We start from the raw sequence: 15,297 nt of genomic DNA, 5'->3' as shown, positions 1-15,297 counted from the left end.
GATTAAACTAGCTAGCTTACCGATTCAGGCTAATGAATTATTTGGATCATACATGTTTAGACCTGGACAGATTTGCTTCGATGCAACAGCCGTTACATCTGTTATGCTAAAATGACAATAGAAGTGTACAGTTACCAAGATAAAGGAGGGCGGGTCAACTTACCCACAGGCTCATCTTACCCCACTCTCCCCTACTGTGCAGGTCTGATCAGTTGCTCCTCTTGTAGTGATCCCTTTAGTGCGTTGTTTTGATATGAATTGGCATATGATATCTGGAGCAAGATTTTTTTTTTTTATACATTTAATAACATTTTAAAGCTGCAAAAAGAACATTGCAGCCGGAGCAACTTCTCTCTGTTCACACAGGGACTGTGTGTTTGTTTATAAGTGTGTTCTGATGGTTCTACACAACCTCTTTACACACATCGATCAATCCAAAACAACACCTACATATTTGAACTCATTAACTTTGGAGGATAGAGGTTTTCCAATCTGAGGGAACTGACTTCCTCTAATGGATGAATTTATCACATTTACCAAGGGCTTTTTATTAAACAAGCACTATATATTATAATAAATTCTGTATCCATTACCAATAGCCCTCATTATTCCTCCGCCTCATCTCCTGTTGTTTTCTGAACCTGTGTGATTGTGCCTTTAATGTGCCTCCTGTGCTGACTGCAGACGGAGCGCTGATGTTCCAGCAGGTTCCTCTGGTGGAGATTGATGGGATGCAGCTTGTGCAGTCGAGAGCCATCCTGAATTACATCTCGGAGAAATACAAGCTCTGCGGAAAAGACCTTAAAGAACGCGCTTTGTAAGTATCAATAGTTTTATGAAGAATATGACCCCATGATTTACTCTCGCTCAAGTCATCCTAGGTGTGTATGACGAACACAATCAGAGATATTTTAATAATCTCCTGACTCTTCAGAGCTTTATAATGGCAGTGAATGACTTTTATGATGGATAGATGCACTTTTATGATGGATAGATGCACTTTTATGATGGATAGATGCACTTTTATGATGGATAGATGCACTTTTATGATGGATAGATGCACTTTTATGATGGATGGATGCACTTTTATGATGGATAGATGCACTTTTATGATGGATGGATGCACTTTTATGATGGATAGATGCACTTTTATGATGGATGGATGCACTTTTATGATGGATAGATGCACTTTTATGATGGATAGATGCACTTTTATGATGGATGGATGCACTTTTATGATGGACAGATGCACTTTTATGATGGATAGATGCACTTTTATGATGGACAGATGCACTTTTATGATGAATAGATGCACTTTTATGATGGACAGATGCACTTTTATGATGGATGGATGCACTTTTATGATGGATAGATGCACTTTTATGATGGATAGATGCACTTTTATGATGGATGGATGCACTTTTATGATGGATAGATGCACTTTTATGATGGATAGATGCACTTTTATGATGGATGGATGCACTTTTATGATGGATAGATGCACTTTTATGATGAATAGATGCACTTTTATGATGGATAGATGCACTTTTATGATGGACAGATGCACTTTTATGATGAATAGATGCACTTTTATGATGGACAGATGCACTTTTATGATGAATAGATGCACTTTTATGATGGATAGATGCACTTTTATGATGTATAGATGCTCTTTTATGATGGATAGATGCACTTTTATGATGGATAGATGCACTTTTATGATGGATAGATGCAGTTTTATGATGGACAGATGCACTTTTATGATGAATAGATGCACTTTTATGATGGACAGATGCACTTTTATGATGAATAGATGCACTTTTATGATGGATAGATGCACTTTTATGATGTATAGATGCTCTTTTATGATGGATAGATGCACTTTTATGATGTATAGATGCTCTTTTATGATGGATAGATGCACTTTTATGATGTATAGATGCTCTTTTATGATGGATAGATGCACTTTTATGATGAATAGATGCACTTTTATGATGGATAGATGCACTTTTATGATGTATAGATGCTCTTTTATGATGGACAGATGCACTTTTATGATGAATAGATGCACTTTTATGATGGATAGATGCACTTTTATGATGTATAGATGCTCTTTTATGATGGATAGATGCACTTTTATGATGAATAGATGCTCTTTTATGATGGATGGATGCACTTTTATGATGAATAGATGCTCTTTTATGGTGGATAGATGCACTTTTATGATGAATAGATGCACTTTTATGATGGATATGATGGATAGATGCACTTTTATGATGGATAGATGCACTTTTATGATGAATAGATGCACTTTTATGATGGATGGATGTACTTTTATGATGGACAGATGCACTTTTATGATGGATGGATGCACTTTTATGATGGACAGATGCCCTTTTAAGATGGATAGATGCACTTTTATGATGAATAGATGCACTTTTATGATGGATAGATGCACTTTTATGATGAATAGATGCACTTTTATGATAGATGGATGCACTTTTATGATGGATAGATGCTCTTTTATGATGGACAGATGCACTTTTATGATGAATAGATGCTCTTTTATGATGGATAGATACACTTTTATGATGAATAGATGCACTTTTATGATGGACAGATGCACTTTTATCATGTATAGATGCACTTTTATGATGGATGGATGCACTTTTATGATGGATAGATGCACTTTTATGATGAATAGATGCACTTTTATGATGGATAGATGCACTTTTATGATGGACAGATGCACTTTTATGATGAATAGATGCACTTTTATGATGGACAGATGCACTTTTATGATGAATAGATGCACTTTTATGATGGATAGATGCACTTTTATGATGTATAGATGCTCTTTTATGATGGATAGATGCACTTTTATGATGGATAGATGCACTTTTATGATGGATAGATGCAGTTTTATGATGGACAGATGCACTTTTATGATGAATAGATGCACTTTTATGATGGACAGATGCACTTTTATGATGAATAGATGCACTTTTATGATGGATAGATGCACTTTTATGATGTATAGATGCTCTTTTATGATGGATAGATGCACTTTTATGATGTATAGATGCTCTTTTATGATGGATAGATGCACTTTTATGATGTATAGATGCTCTTTTATGATGGATAGATGCACTTTTATGATGAATAGATGCACTTTTATGATGGATAGATGCACTTTTATGATGTATAGATGCTCTTTTATGATGGACAGATGCACTTTTATGATGAATAGATGCACTTTTATGATGGATAGATGCACTTTTATGATGTATAGATGCTCTTTTATGATGGATAGATGCACTTTTATGATGAATAGATGCTCTTTTATGATGGATGGATGCACTTTTATGATGAATAGATGCTCTTTTATGGTGGATAGATGCACTTTTATGATGAATAGATGCACTTTTATGATGGATATGATGGATAGATGCACTTTTATGATGGATAGATGCACTTTTATGATGGATAGATGCACTTTTATGATGAATAGATGCACTTTTATGATGGATGGATGTACTTTTATGATGGACAGATGCACTTTTATGATGGATGGATGCACTTTTATGATGGACAGATGCCCTTTTAAGATGGATAGATGCACTTTTATGATGAATAGATGCACTTTTATGATGGATAGATGCACTTTTATGATGAATAGATGCACTTTTATGATAGATGGATGCACTTTTATGATGGATAGATGCTCTTTTATGATGGACAGATGCACTTTTATGATGAATAGATGCTCTTTTATGATGGATAGATACACTTTTATGATGGATAGATGCTCTTTTATGATGGACAGATGCACTTTTATGATGGATAGATGCTCTTTTATGATGGATAGATGCACTTTTATGATGGATAGATGCTCTTTTATGATGAATAGATGCACTTTTATGATGGATAGATGCACTTTTATGATCGACGGATGCACTTTTATGATGGATAGATACACTTTTATGATGGATGGATGCACTTTTATGATGGATAGATGCACTTTTATGATCGACGGATGCACTTTTATGATGGATAGATGCTCTTTTATGGACTCAGAACAGAAACAGTCATTCACTGCCATTATAAAGCTTGGAAGAGTCAGGACATTTATTAATATAACTCTGATTGTGTTTGTCTGAGAGAAGAATGTCATACACACAAGATGGCTTGAGAGCGAGTAAATCATGGGGTCATTTTTGGGTGAACTATCCCTTTAAGGAAAATTGTTTCATAACCAGTAATCAATTATTATAAGTAAGATGCCTTGTTTTTACTCATAAGCTATGATCTGTGTTTTTGTCCTGGAGGATTGACATGTATACTGAGGGTCTGATCGATCTGATGGAGCTGATCATGAAGACTGCTCTCACACCGCCCGAAGACAAGCAGAAGCATCTCAGTAATATAGAGCAGAAGGCTAAGGAGCGCTTCCTCCCTGTGTTTGAGAAGGTACTGACTGTTCATTCCTCCATTTTGAAGCGGGATCATCCGCACTGGAGAAATGAAATCATGCTGTTTCTGTTTTTTAGGGTCTTGCGAACTCTCATTTCCTGGTGGGAAACCAGTTGAGCCGCGCTGACGTCCACCTTCTGGAAGCGTCTCTGATGCTGCAGGAGTTATTCCCTACAATACTGGCCACCTTTCCCAAGATCCAGGTGCTCTTCCACACTTTCCCACACCGACATCAGCCACAAAACTGGGCTAGGCTTGCTTAACAATAGCATTTTTGTTCAGACGTTATCAGGGGTGTGACGGACCACAGAAGTCACGGTTCGGTACAATAGGAAAAAGCAACAAATCAGCACTTCTAGGTTCCCTTTCATTTATTTTGAACAGACACTAGTGCAAATTACAGTTCGTTCTACCTAACGGCATTTAGTACCCTTAGTGTATTAAAGGATTAGTTCCCTTCAAAATGAAAACGTCCTGATGATTTCCTCACCTCCATCTCATCCCAGATGTTCATGTCTTTCTTTCTTCAGTGGAAAAGAAATGACGTTTTTTGAGGAGAACATTCCAGGATTTTTCTGCACATAATGGACTTCAATGGCTGAAGGTCCAAATCACTGCAGTTTCAGAGGCTCTGACCGATCCCAGACGAGTCAAAAAGCGCCGATCTCATTGGTCGGATAGTTTTTAACGCGCCAAAAAACAAACCCAAGGTGTTAAACGCGTGCGTAAATCGTCCCGATGTGAACAGGCTTTAAGGCTACTAGCAAGCTCTGGCGTGTCATCTGAACTCTTGTTTTGTGTTGGTACCATAGACTGTAAAAAAATATGGGCGTAGTGTCCGTGACGTCACTCATATGATTCTGAAGAGCAGCTTTGAAGCGTAAAGTCAGGTCGAGCTGGCCGTCGCCATCTTGTCAGCTCATCACTCCCGGATAACAGAAAGTGATGTGTGTGGAGACGGTGGTCCAGTGGGTTAAACCCCTGAACTGGTAATCAGAAGGTTGCTGGTTCAATCCCAGCGTGTGTCCTTGAGCAAGGCACTTTAATCCACGTTGCTCCAGAGGTATTGTCCCTGTAATTTTCCTGTAAGTCGCTTTGGATAAAATATTGAAACTCTTTGGATAAAAGCGTCTGCCAAAAGCGTAAATGTAAATACATGTCATAAGCTAAAGAGACCTTAAGCCTAGCATATGCCAAGCAATAAATATAAAATTATCGTGTGTCCACCAAAGAAAATGGGCAAAGAGGCGGGACGTGGGCGGAGCTGAGGTGATGACTAACAGACAGCAGACAAACGGCAATCCACCTGTCACTCAAAGTGGCCACGCCCTTAATTATGCAGAACTTTAGGCGTTATATAATGTAAACGAATGAGTTATAAAAACATTCCCCCTCACAGTCGTCATGAAGGGCAACATTAGCCGTACAGACAGTTTCAACGGCAACAACATAAACAAATGTTACCGCGCTGCACGCTTTTGTGGCCCAAACTTAAAGGGTTAGTTCACCCAAAAATGTAAATTGTGTCATTAATGACTGAGCCTCATGTGGTTGGACACCCGTCAGACCTCCGTTCATCTTCAGACACAAATGAAGATATTTTAGTGTAAATCTGATGCTCTGAAAGGCCTCCATTGGCTCAACTTTACACTCTCAAGACCCTTAAAAGACACTAAAGACTAAAGTTACAAAGTCCATCTCACTACAGCGGCTCTACAATAACTTTATGAAGACGAGAATAGTTTTTGTGCGCAAAAAAACCCTAAATAACGACTTATATAGTGATGACGATTTCAAAACACGGCCTCATGAAGCTTCGAAGCGTTATGAATTCGTCCGCAAAGAATCAATAACAACAGAGGCTACGTTATCTTTCTTAAGCGTATCATCTTTCATTTTAATTGGGCAGCATTATCTTAATTTACATGTTTTTATTGTTTCAGCATGTTTATAATAAATAATCTCCCATTTCTGTCTGCAATATAGAGTGGGGGAAACGCCCCCTTACAGGGTTAGTTCACCCAAAAATGTAAATTCATACATTAATTACTCGACCCCAAACCGTAAGATCGTAGAGAAGAAGAAAAATATCTTAAATTGTGTTACGAAGATGAACGAAGGTCTTACAGGTCTGGAACGACATGAGGGAGAGTAATAATGTAATAATGACAGAATTAAACTTTTTGGTTGAACTAACCCTTTAAAGACCGTTTTCTGTACAGCATCTATAAATGCTTCAATCATAACATAAGATAAATGTTGGGAAAGTTAACTTGTAGATAAAGTTCCCTATTTGAGATTGATTGTATGAATGAATCAGAAAAAGCCCGTGCTCTATGGCCACTGCCATTACTAGAGGACAAAGCCAAAGTTGTTTTGCACTTCGTGATAAAGGCACATTTAAATATTTTGCGGGAAACATAAATGTGATCAGTTCTACAGACGGCGAGCACTGTGAACAAATGTAAAGTCGTCTGATGATCACGGCGATCACATGTTAATGCCGAGCCAGAATAATCACCTCTAGAGGAGATCATTTCTGATAACAAGCTAAATAAATAAGTAGGGCTGTCAAAAGATTAATCGCGATTAATCGCATCCAAAATAAAAGTTTGTGTTTGCATAATATATGTGTGTGTACTCTATTAATTATTATTTATATATAAAAACACACAAAAGCATGTATATATTTAAGAAAAAAATATTATTTTTATATATAAAACATTTATATTTATATATATTATAGATTATATAAATGTATATACATGCAAATATTTCTTAAATTTATACATGAATGTGTGTGTATTTATATATAAATAATAATTAACAGAGTACACACACATATATTATGTAAACACAAACTTTTATTTTGGATGCGATTAATCGTGATTAATCTTTTGACAGCGCTATAAACAAGTAAATGACATTAGATGCTGCTCTCGTTTGCTGGATACACTGTAAAAAATGATTGTGATTTTAACGGTACTTTACTGTAAAAATGCTACGGTGAAAAACAGTTAATTGGTTAACAGAAAGTATCCGTACTATATACGGTGAATAACTGTAATAGATCTAACCTTACATTTCATGTCATTTTACAGTAAAATACCGTTAAATTTACAGTTTTTGGAAGTGAAAAAGAACAAGTCATTGTGTAATTTACAGTGAAAACCCGTAAATTGACATTCCCAGAATTCCCAGCGTGACACTTCGCATTTGATGTATTTTCATTGCAATAACTTTGTTTCTTCTTTGTTTTTTCTAATCGGTTATGTACATTAGGGTTTTATGTTATATCTGATGTTGTTAAATTAATGTTTATTACATTTTTTAAATGTAAGTTTTACCATGATGGTGTTTAGTGTGTGTGTGAATGACACTGAGCTCTTCTATATATTAGTTTTGTCCTCTTAAAAGCTGCTTGTGATGAGCTTTGATTCATCACATGATTCTCATCTCCACTGTGATTGGTGGTTGTCCGTATATATCAAAGATAGGCTACATAACAGATATTAGTATTTCAGTAGGTTGGTAATTTAACATTATTTCAGTTAATGAAATATGTGTTTTTTTTACCGTAAATTGTTTACAGTGTAAAAATAATCATTACAATATAAACCTTTAAATTATATGGTTTTGAACTGTAAAAGAAAACATTTTTAAACCGTAATTATTACATTATAAAACTTTAAATTATATGGTCCTGTCCCTAAAAACCTAAAACGTTACTGGCGTATTTTTTACGGTAAAGTTCTGGCAACCACAGCTGCCGTTTTTTTACCGTACATTTTACGGGGATTTTATTTTACAGTGTATTTATGAAGCATTTAAGGCTTTTGGTGAGTCGCACACACTGTTTTTGCGCTGGTGTCATATTCTCTCTGCTTGATCGTTAATATTTATATCATGTTATCCAAGAATAGTACATCAAAATGTGTTTCTATTGAGCAGTGCGCCATACCGATAAACAAACACAGTCGGAGGTTAACTTCGGGTCAGGCGTGTAACCGTGGCAACACACGTGCATCCGATGAAACCGTTTACAGACCAAAAGCAGAGTTTGTCCCAGACTGTAAACATGTGTTCTTCTGCTGTAAAGTTGGCCATTTTAACATGAGCTCAGTGAGATTCTGCTCCTTCTGGAGTCTGCCTCTAGTGGCCAGTCCATGAACTGCAGTTTAACTCACTTCAGTATCGGCTTCAGGAGAAACTGCGGGAGGAGCGATTGATTGGTGCATAGATCCTGTCTTCTTCCTCTGCTGTTTGTCCTGTTGTGGCGGTTGCATGACCGTGTGCGCCCCCTTCTGGACTGGAGTGTGAATCCGGCGTCGAACTGGGGCTTGCTTATAAACCATCGTCGCCGAAATTCAGGGAACAAACAAACACTTGCACAACTCCGCTGCTGCTCCGGAAAAAACAACCTCCACCACTGTCCCATTAACGCTGGGTTCTTTGGGAAGCTGTGCAGGGTTGTCTTGCCCTGACAACCAAAAACACACTTCTTTGGGGACATTGTTGATTTGGGGAAGTCCGAGAAGAGCCCGTTCAAGGACATTCCGCCCTATCTGACGTCCAGTGTTAATTTCGTTGATGAATAATTTGTCGTCATAATTTTCGTCAACAACCTTTTTTCACTGACAAAAACGAGACGATAACTAAATAAAAACTAGTGTTGGATGACAAAAACTATGAGGAAAATCAACTGTCATTTTCGTCCACAGATAAAGTGAGAGGAGAATAGTGAGGTTAGTGAGGGTGGATTAGGGCAGAGATGGGGTCAGAACTGATGTCCTGTGTCACAGATGAACACATTTGATCTGAGCTGATCTAACCTCTGGAAAACACACACACACACACACACACACACACACACCCAATCCAGCTCCAGAGACGCTCAATCAATAACACACACACACACACACACACACACACACCCAATCCAGCTCCAGAGACGCTCAATCAATAACACACACACACACACACACACACCCAATCCAGCTCCAGAGACGCTCAATCAATAACACACACACACACACACACACACCCCCAATCAAGCTCCAGAGCGGCTCAATCAATAACACACACACACACACACACACACACCCAATCCAGCTCCAGAGACGCTCAATCAATAACACACACACACCCCCAATCAAGCTCCAGAGCGGCTCAATCAATAACACACACACACACACACACACACACACACCCAATCCAGCTCCAGAGCGGCTCAATCAATAACACACACACACACACACACACACACACCCAATCAAGCTCCAGAGCGGCTCAATCAATAACACACACACACACACTCCCAATCCAGCTCCAGAGCGGCTCAATCAATAACACACACACACACACACACACACACCCAATCCAGCTCCAGAGCGGCTCAATCAATAACACACACACACACACACACACACACACACACACACCCAATCCAGCTCCAGAGCGGCTCTATCAATAACACACACACACACACACACCCAATCCAGCTCCAGAGCGGCTCAATCAATAACACACACACACACACACACACACACACACACCCAATCCAGCTCCAGAGCGGCTCAATCAATAACACACACTTATGACAGACCATTGTTTATGAACTAATGCTGATGAATAATGATAATGTTTACTTTATGATGTTTATATAGTAATATGTTTTAGACGGTTGTAATAATGATATTTGATCTCCTGAACTTGAATGAGCTCCTGCAACTGCAATAGAGGCTCAGACATTTCAAAATAAGAGTCCTGGTGTATTTCCAACTTGTTTATCATTAAAAGTCACGCATTATATATTCATTTTTGCTTTCACAATAAACTGTATTTAATTTAATTCCCATTTAATTCATAGTCAGGAGGAAAGACCAGTATTTGACACATATTCAGTAAAGTATCAGGGTTATAATAGTTCATTAAAAAAAATCTTCATTACTTGAAATTAAATAAATGTTAACTGAAATAAACAAAAAATAAACAAACTTATTTAAAGCTTTAGCTTAACCTGATATACTGACTAAAACAGAAATACAAAGTTATAAAAACGATATAGATGTTTTTAAAAAACAAACAAAAAAAGTGAATTGAGCTCTTTCGTGTATTTTTAATGTCAAAAACAAAATGATGTAAAAATGTCAGTTCAAGTGTCAGTCGGTTATGTGACGCTTAAATGCTTAATGTATTACAATTGAACTAAACTCATTAGATTTTAGGAGACTAAAACAATTCAGGCGACTAAAACTAAATGGCATTTTAGTCAAAAGACTATGACTAAAACTAAATCAAAATTTGCTGTCAAAATTAACACTGCTGACGTGAGACCCATACTCGAAAAAAACTTTCCGAAACTTGTGAGAAACTGGAAGGAGTATTTTTGACACAGAAACTTATTTTTTGAAACTTTGCCCATGTTTAGGATGGGAATCCACGTCTTTAACAGTGTAAAAAACTCAGTATGCATGAAACAGCATTTCTCCCCTCCCCTTTAATACTAATAAAATCACAGTATTGATTGTCGGAGATACAGATTAGAGTCGACTGACCAGGCCGTCAATCAAACCGATAATTCCTGTGATGGTGATTTTATTATGAATGTTATATAACTTTTCGTGTGTTCCTCAGGCGTTCCAGGAGCGGATGAAGGCCATGCCCAGGGTCAGAGCGTTCCTGCAGCCGGGCAGTGCCAGGAAACCTCCACCGGACGAGAAGCTGATACAAACCGCCAAAGAAGTGCTGAGCCACGTCTTCAAGTAGAAGAACCAGACCATTCATATCACCAGCATAATGACATCGGCCGATATATGATTATAAAGGAATTACGTTACATTAAAGTACATTTCATTTAAGCAAATAATAGCTTGTTTTACTATCGCAATTTCCCTTATTAAACCCGGGCTGTGTGGCTTTAATAAAACACATTTCCCGGCGGGAAATAGACATCCAGGTGTACATTAACCCTTTAACTGTCACCCCCCCTTTTTGAGAATACGGTACACATGAAGAAGCACTATCCAAACTTAAAGCGCTGTAATTCAAGAATGCTTTGGAATATAGACCTCTTGTTTTAAAGCAGACACTTGACAGATTATTGCTGAAGTGAAAGCGATTCAAAATATGAAAGTATGAAAAAGTTAAAATTTACTGTAAATAAAAAATACTGTACTAAATATTTTTTATTTTATATAAAATATATATTTTACAAAAATGTTTTCATTTACAATTACTATAAAATCAAAGCCATATGTCTAACCAAGTTGTGTTCCAAATTTGAAGTTGATATCACAAAAATTGAAGTTCCCATGAGATTTTGTTTAGGGCGCTGTTCCAAAAATAGCCACCGGGTGTCATTCACATTCCATTGATTGTTTTTTTTATGCATTTTCCTGTAAATTTCTGTCCAAATGTCACTTCCATCACAAAACGGTCCCCAAATATGGAACCTTGAGACTCAGACCTTTCCGACGATATGTGTTTTGTCAAGATTAGAAAAGATTCTGATTATAAAGTAGTTCAAATAAATGTTGTAATATGAAACGTGACACCGCCCACTAGGGGGAGGAGCCCGCTAGAAGAATTTAAAGTACCATTTCCATGGTAACGCAACGTCCAATTTCAAAACGGTTTTCACAGGATGAATTTTGAGTTCGTAAGCTTTCGAATGATACCTAATTTATGATAATTACTAAACTATATGATACAAAAAAAAGAGCGGCAGCAGGACGGTGACAGTTAAGAGGTTTTAAAGCTTTGATTTTCCAGTTTATATCTGTGTCTGGATTTATATTCATTTTGTGCAGTTAAGTTTATATGTGCTCTCTGTAATTTTACTAATCAATAAAAATCACATTATTTTAGTGTAGAATGTGTTCCCTGTAACTTCCCTCAACACATTTAGATTATGTCCATTTTTGCTTTGTCTGGAAAATGTGGCATTTTGACTGTTTAATATATAGGGGATGGGCAAATGTATTGATGTATATAAAAATGAAAGTATTTGCATGTATGGAGGAACACATACGTTAAATATACTAATAGGGAGCATTCATTAAATATATGATTCAAAAGATTTACATATATAGAAAAGGAATATAATAAAAAAATATTAGAAATGAATATATGCACATATATAACACATTTATGTATTAAATGAAATACATATATGTAAATATTTTCAAATGAAAATATAGTTGCATATATTTAAAGGTGCACTATGTAAGTTTTCCGTCCGCTGGAGGTCATCTATTCATAACAAAGGTGTAGTTTGATGACGGCACGTTTGAAGAGCATCTCACCATTTACTAATAGCTGGAAACATTTGGGATATTGTAAGTCCTCAAATGAACACAATATATAACACTAGTGGTGTTGGGATATTTTACTGAAAAAATGTTACATAGTGCAGCTTTAATATGTGAAAAATATTTATAATTGGCCAAAATCACATATATATCAAAATATATTTACATATAAAAATAGCATATTTTCCTCAATTTAGATTTAAGACATTTAAATATATGTATTTATTAACAATAGGACAGAAAGGGACAAAAACTAAACAACGGGAAAGGTTTTTGGACAGCATGACGTAATGAGGAGTCAAAAACATCTCTGAATGTTCTAATAAATACACTATTACATATTCTACATACATTGATTTACTTCAGTAATGTCAGACAGTTGTTGTTTTTTCATGATGAACACTTGTTTTACCAGAACAATGTTTCTGTTTTATTGTGTTAGGCATTTTGGTTTGTGTAAAGATACAATAAAGAAAACAAATGCATGAAAACTGGGCAACTTAACCTCCTGGGACCCAGGAATAGGCTTTTGTCCACTGTAGTGGTCATTATATTTTGGTGAATTTCTCTGACATGGGCTTTGCAGAGATACCAAATGTTTGGATGTTTCACCAGGACGACAACTTCTTGGTCTTCAAAAACGGCTGACATTAATGTTTGGCACTCTATATGATAATATTTTGTAATTATAATTTAAATCGGATTAATTTTCCAATTGTTTGTTATAAATCAACATCTCAGGAAAATGTTAAGGTGTTTCTAATCAAAATATGACTTTCTGATTATTTCATAAATGTCCACTGTAGAGGACGCCAGGACTTAAATCATGATTATCAGCCGTTTTGGAGACATAACAAGTGAATAGGGAAAGAAATGACATATCAATATTCCTATGAAATATTAGATATTATGATGAAAATGTTGCCAATTATTACTCCCATTATTACACTTCTATTTTCCTTACATGTTGCACCAAGAACACATTAATATGCAAATTAGATGCAGTATTTAAATCGAGTAAAAAGTTTACAAACATTGATCAAAGCCTGATTAAAATTCAAATGAATGGGCAGGAGATAAAAAGAGTTTATACAGTAAATTCCTGAGGATCCTCATTGACGACGCTCAACTTTAAGTGTCATATTGACCATCTTGTGAACAAACTGTCAAAGTATGTCGGCTTGTTCTATAAGATCAGACATTTCTTCCTCTATCTGCCCATCTCACGTTGTATAAAACTCTTTTTGAACCACACCTTTTATTACTGTAATGTGATATGGTGCAACACTTTCAAAAGTCATCTCAAAAAACTTGTATCATTGCATATGGGCTTAGTCTCGGTCAGAGATAAATTCCCCCACTCACCCTCTATTCCACCGCTTTCAGTTATTCAGACTAACTGAGCTAAATCAATATCATATTGCCGCCTCATGTATCAAATTGTTAACAGGCTGAACCTTAGATTGTGTAGTCTTGGCATACATATCTAATGAGAAATAAGCTTTGTATATCAGGAAAATGAGTGTTGCCTTCGTTTAGGGGTCACACTTTTCTCCTTCACGGTCAAAAGTGACCGAAGCATTAAAATGTCACTTTTTTTTTTGTTTCAGGAAAACCAATGTAATATATTTTTGTTCAATAATATTTTTTTATTATTATTTAGAATTTTGAAGGGATTCTATGGTACTATGCAATAATTATACAATTTTAATGAGCAATTTTTCCCATTAGAATTAATTTTTTATTTTTATTTATTTTTTATTTATTAAGAATTAATGTTTTATTTTTTATTTTTATTTATTTTTTATTCATTTTTTCCCCAAAAAATGCAACATTTCACATTAACATTAACATTAATATTTTGAAGTGAGAATAGTGCCTTCTGGAGCCGTTAAAAAAATAAAAACGTGTAATGTCGTGTAACCATCTGTAGGCTATAGCTTTTTTTTTCAATAAATGCAGTCTTGCCTGTTAATTTCTCTCTCTCTCTCTCTCTCTCTGTGTGTGTGTGTGTGTGTGTGTGTGTCTGTGTGTGTGTGTGTGTGTGTGTGTGTGTGTGTGTGTGTGTGTGTGTGTGTGTGTGTGTGTGTGTGTGTGTGTGTGTGTGTGTGTGTGTGTGTGTGTGTGTGTGTGTGTGTGTGTGTGTGTGTGTGTGTGTGTGTGTGTGTGTGTGTGTGTGTGTGTTTGTGTGCATAGGTGTGTGTGTGTGGTAGTCTAATTTGCACTCTTGACATTTTAGAGTGTCACCCCTTCATTGCTGTGCACTTTTTTTCTGCACAGTGGCTGATTTGTAGTTTGTACCACCAAAAGTTTCTCGGAGTTTTCGTATTTTTGCGTATTTCCCATTCATTTCCTATGTCGGTCATTTTTGACCGCGAAGGAGACAAGTGTGAGTATTTTTTTTACGACCCTTTAACATATCCGAATCATCTCCTTGATTTTTTTGTGTGTTCACATAGCTAGTGCGACAAAAGTCACCAAGCGTCATCCCATTCCGATAAGGCAAACAAAT

The 15,297-nt window shown here is 36.4% G+C and overlaps 1 protein-coding gene across 1 annotated transcript in view; it reads left to right on the top strand.

The window, feature by feature from the left end:
- LOC307142041 (glutathione S-transferase A1-like) overlaps nucleotides 1-12,345 on the top strand; it is a 13,805-nt gene extending 1,460 nt beyond the window's left edge. The window contains exons 3-6 of the mRNA XM_079842564.1: nucleotides 685-817; nucleotides 4,329-4,470; nucleotides 4,551-4,676; nucleotides 11,110-12,345. Coding sequence (XP_079698690.1) covers nucleotides 685-817; nucleotides 4,329-4,470; nucleotides 4,551-4,676; nucleotides 11,110-11,241 — 533 coding nt within the window. The 3' untranslated portion in view covers nucleotides 11,242-12,345. The remainder of the gene's footprint in view (nucleotides 1-684; nucleotides 818-4,328; nucleotides 4,471-4,550; nucleotides 4,677-11,109) is intronic.
- Nucleotides 12,346-15,297: the final 2,952 nt, after the last annotated feature.

The sequence above is a fragment of the Gobio gobio genome (assembly GCF_949357685.1).
Source record: "Gobio gobio genome assembly, chromosome: 18".
NCBI classification, from domain to species: Eukaryota; Metazoa; Chordata; class Actinopteri; order Cypriniformes; family Gobionidae; genus Gobio; species Gobio gobio.
The sequence above is the reverse complement of the archived record's forward strand: the minus strand, read 5'-3'. Positions and strand labels throughout refer to the sequence as shown.